Below are 2,831 nucleotides of genomic sequence, written 5' to 3'. Positions count from 1 at the left end.
GAAAGAGGAAGAGGTAATAATAGTCGTGGAAGGAGTCGTGGTCGAGGGGGAGGTAGAAGCAGAGCCATGTGGTATGCCAACAATAGAGGTCGACCACAGTCTTATTACAACAAAAACCAATACCGAAATAATGACGACGACAATTATCAATACCAACAACAACCATATCAACAACAACAATACCATCGAGGGTACAACAACAGCTACAACTGATGTAAACTGATACCAATAGTCACTCACAGGTTGTTGTCAACGCGTTGATATATATACAATAAGCTTACCTGATACCAATAGTCACTCACAGGTTGTTGTCAACGCGTGAGCGAGTTGGTATCAGTCAATGTTATACAAGTACTGTGGGATAGTAACACAAGTGTGTCGTCATATTCCAACACTTCCCCTCGACACACTTTTCCTCACAGTTGTGAAACCCCGAAATCCGTCATTTTCCAAACTTTTTCATAAGGAGGTGATGACCAAAATCTCAAATTTGGCCCCCCCCCACCCCTCCACCCCAGTTGCGCTCCGGGGGCCCCCTCCCCCCCCTCCGGAGCGCCATCACCATCATCTTCACGACTGCTGGGCGACACTTTTAGACCCATCATGTCTCGACACCTTGCCAGCTTTATTTTATCCAAAGGCTTGGTAAGTGCATCAGCCGGTGTTTTATCAGTACGACAAGATTCGATCTTGATTGTGTTTTTACTAACTTCATCTCTAACAAAGTGGTATTTCACATCAATGTGTTTTGTACGAGTGGTGCTACTTGGATAGTTGGCCAAACGTTTGCATCCAGTATTATCTTCCAGTATTGACGTAGCCTCCGCCATATTATATCCAAGTTGATGGAGGAGCTGCCTAGCCCATATCACTTCTCGAGCTGTAGCAGCCAGAGCAATATATTCTGCTTCTACCGTGGAAGTAGCAACACAATCCTGTTTACTACTAATCCAACTCACAATGCCTTCACCCATGAATAGTGCCACTCCTGACCTAGACTTACGGTCATTGTGGTCACCGGCCCAGTCAGCATCACTATATGCGTACAGTCGAGCATCAACACCACCCAAGGTAAGTTCCATTTCTAGAGTACCCTTTATATACCGCAGTATTCGTTTCACTCCTAACCAATCGCACTGTGTAGGATGGCCACTAAACTGTGCCAATATACTGACACTGACTGCCAAGTCTGGTCTAGTCCCTCTCATCAAGTAGAGGAGTTTGCCTAGAGCTCGTCTATACTTGGTTGGATCAACTGGTGTATTGGCTTCACCACATTGACATCCATGGGTTTTATATTCCTTCAACTCAGTAGTCGCTGGCGGCAAGTATTGACATGGATTAGACACCATCGGTGTCGCAGCTGATTTGCAATCCTCCATACCAAATTCAGCTAATATGTCCTTTACATACTGCCGTTGATTCAAATACATGAGTCTGCGGTCTAGATCTCGACGTATCTGTATACCAAGAAACAAGTCAATGTCTCCACATCTAGTCATTTGGAAGGTCTTCTCCATTTCACTTTCGAAAGCCTCAAGTGCTTCAACACTTTGAGAGGCCACACACATATCATCAATATGCACCAGCAACTGTACTTCCCCTCGTTTACTGGAATATATGGACGGTTCAGTAGGATGTTGAGAGTAGCCATGCTCCTTCAACCAATTAAACAGTGTCAGATACCAGGCTCGAGGTGCCTGCTTTAAGCCATATAAGGCCTTCTTCAGCAAGCACACTCGACTATCTCCTCGAGAAGCAAATCCGTGGGGCTGTTCCATATACACCACTTCCTTTTCATCCAACTTGCCATTCAAAAACGCCGTTTTGACATCAAGTTGGTGAACAATACAGCCATCTGATGCTGCTTTAGATAAAAATATACGGAGACCATTCAGATGAGAGGTTGGTGCAAATGTTTCGTTGTAGTCTATGCCAAGGCGTTGTGCAAACCCTTTTGCTACCCATCTAGCTTTGAACTTGTCAATGGCACCAGAGCTGTTATACTTAATATGGTACACCCATTTTCCTTTGATTGTCTTTGCTTTGGCCGGTAAGGTGACAAGATCCCAAGTTTCGTTGCGACGGAGTGATTCCATTTCAGCTTCCATCGCAGCTAACCATTCTGCTGCTTCGGGCCCATTCATAGCCTGCTGATATGTCTCAGGGTCAACAATGGCTACTTGCCCCCACTCTCCATATTTCTCAGGAGGTCCAACATCACGAGTGCTTCGGCGAAGCTCTGGGTTTATATCAGGTGGTGGTTCTACTCGTGGTAGAGCGGCAACATATGGCATTCTTATTACATAAGGTTCGTCATCATCGTCATCCACATTATCATCGTCATCCACATTATCATCGTTTCGGTCCTCATCATCAAGATCATCATCATGCTGATCAGGAAGCTGTGGTCCAACTCGTCCATGCCTATCCTGTATATCTCCACGTGCCAGCGCGTCAAGGAAGGTCGGAGGTGTGGCTGGTCGTTGTGGGTCATCTTCCCCTGTTGGTACTACTCTTCCGGCTCCGTTTACTCTCGCTTGTGGTGCTAACACGGGCGGTTGGGCAGAGGTGACTATCAAGACTTCAGGTTGACTGACACTGACAGCTATTGGTTTTGCAGTATCTTCAATAATCAATTGTTCATCATCAAAGCTTACATTCTTTAATGGCCTTTTGTAGAAGGTCTCATTTTCAAACCAATACCGATCGTGGACGTCACGACTAAAATATACTCGACGTCCAATTGGATCGTACATCTTGTACCCTTTTATCTTTCGATCATTTGGTCCATCGTAACCCAAGAATATGTTAGGCTCTAGCACAGCATA

The 2,831-nt window shown here is 45.4% G+C and overlaps 1 protein-coding gene across 1 annotated transcript; it reads right to left on the bottom strand.

Moving 5' to 3' along the window:
• Window positions 1–416: 416 nt before the first annotated feature.
• Window positions 417–2,818, bottom strand: SmJEL517_g06302 (DNA-directed DNA polymerase; the record flags this gene model as incomplete). Its single annotated transcript, XM_031172228.1, has 1 exon — window positions 417–2,818. The coding sequence occupies exon 1, from the start codon at window positions 2,757–2,759 to the stop codon at window positions 417–419; it is 2,343 nt and encodes a 780-aa protein (XP_031021797.1). The 5' UTR covers window positions 2,760–2,818.
• Between the last annotated feature and the right edge of the window lie 13 nt (window positions 2,819–2,831).

Source organism: Synchytrium microbalum (assembly GCF_006535985.1).
Source record: "Synchytrium microbalum strain JEL517 chromosome Unknown SmJEL517_scf0150, whole genome shotgun sequence".
In the NCBI taxonomy this organism is placed as follows: Eukaryota; Fungi; Chytridiomycota; class Chytridiomycetes; order Synchytriales; family Synchytriaceae; genus Synchytrium; species Synchytrium microbalum.
Note: the sequence above shows the minus strand (reverse complement) of the source record. Positions and strands in the feature narration are given on the sequence as shown.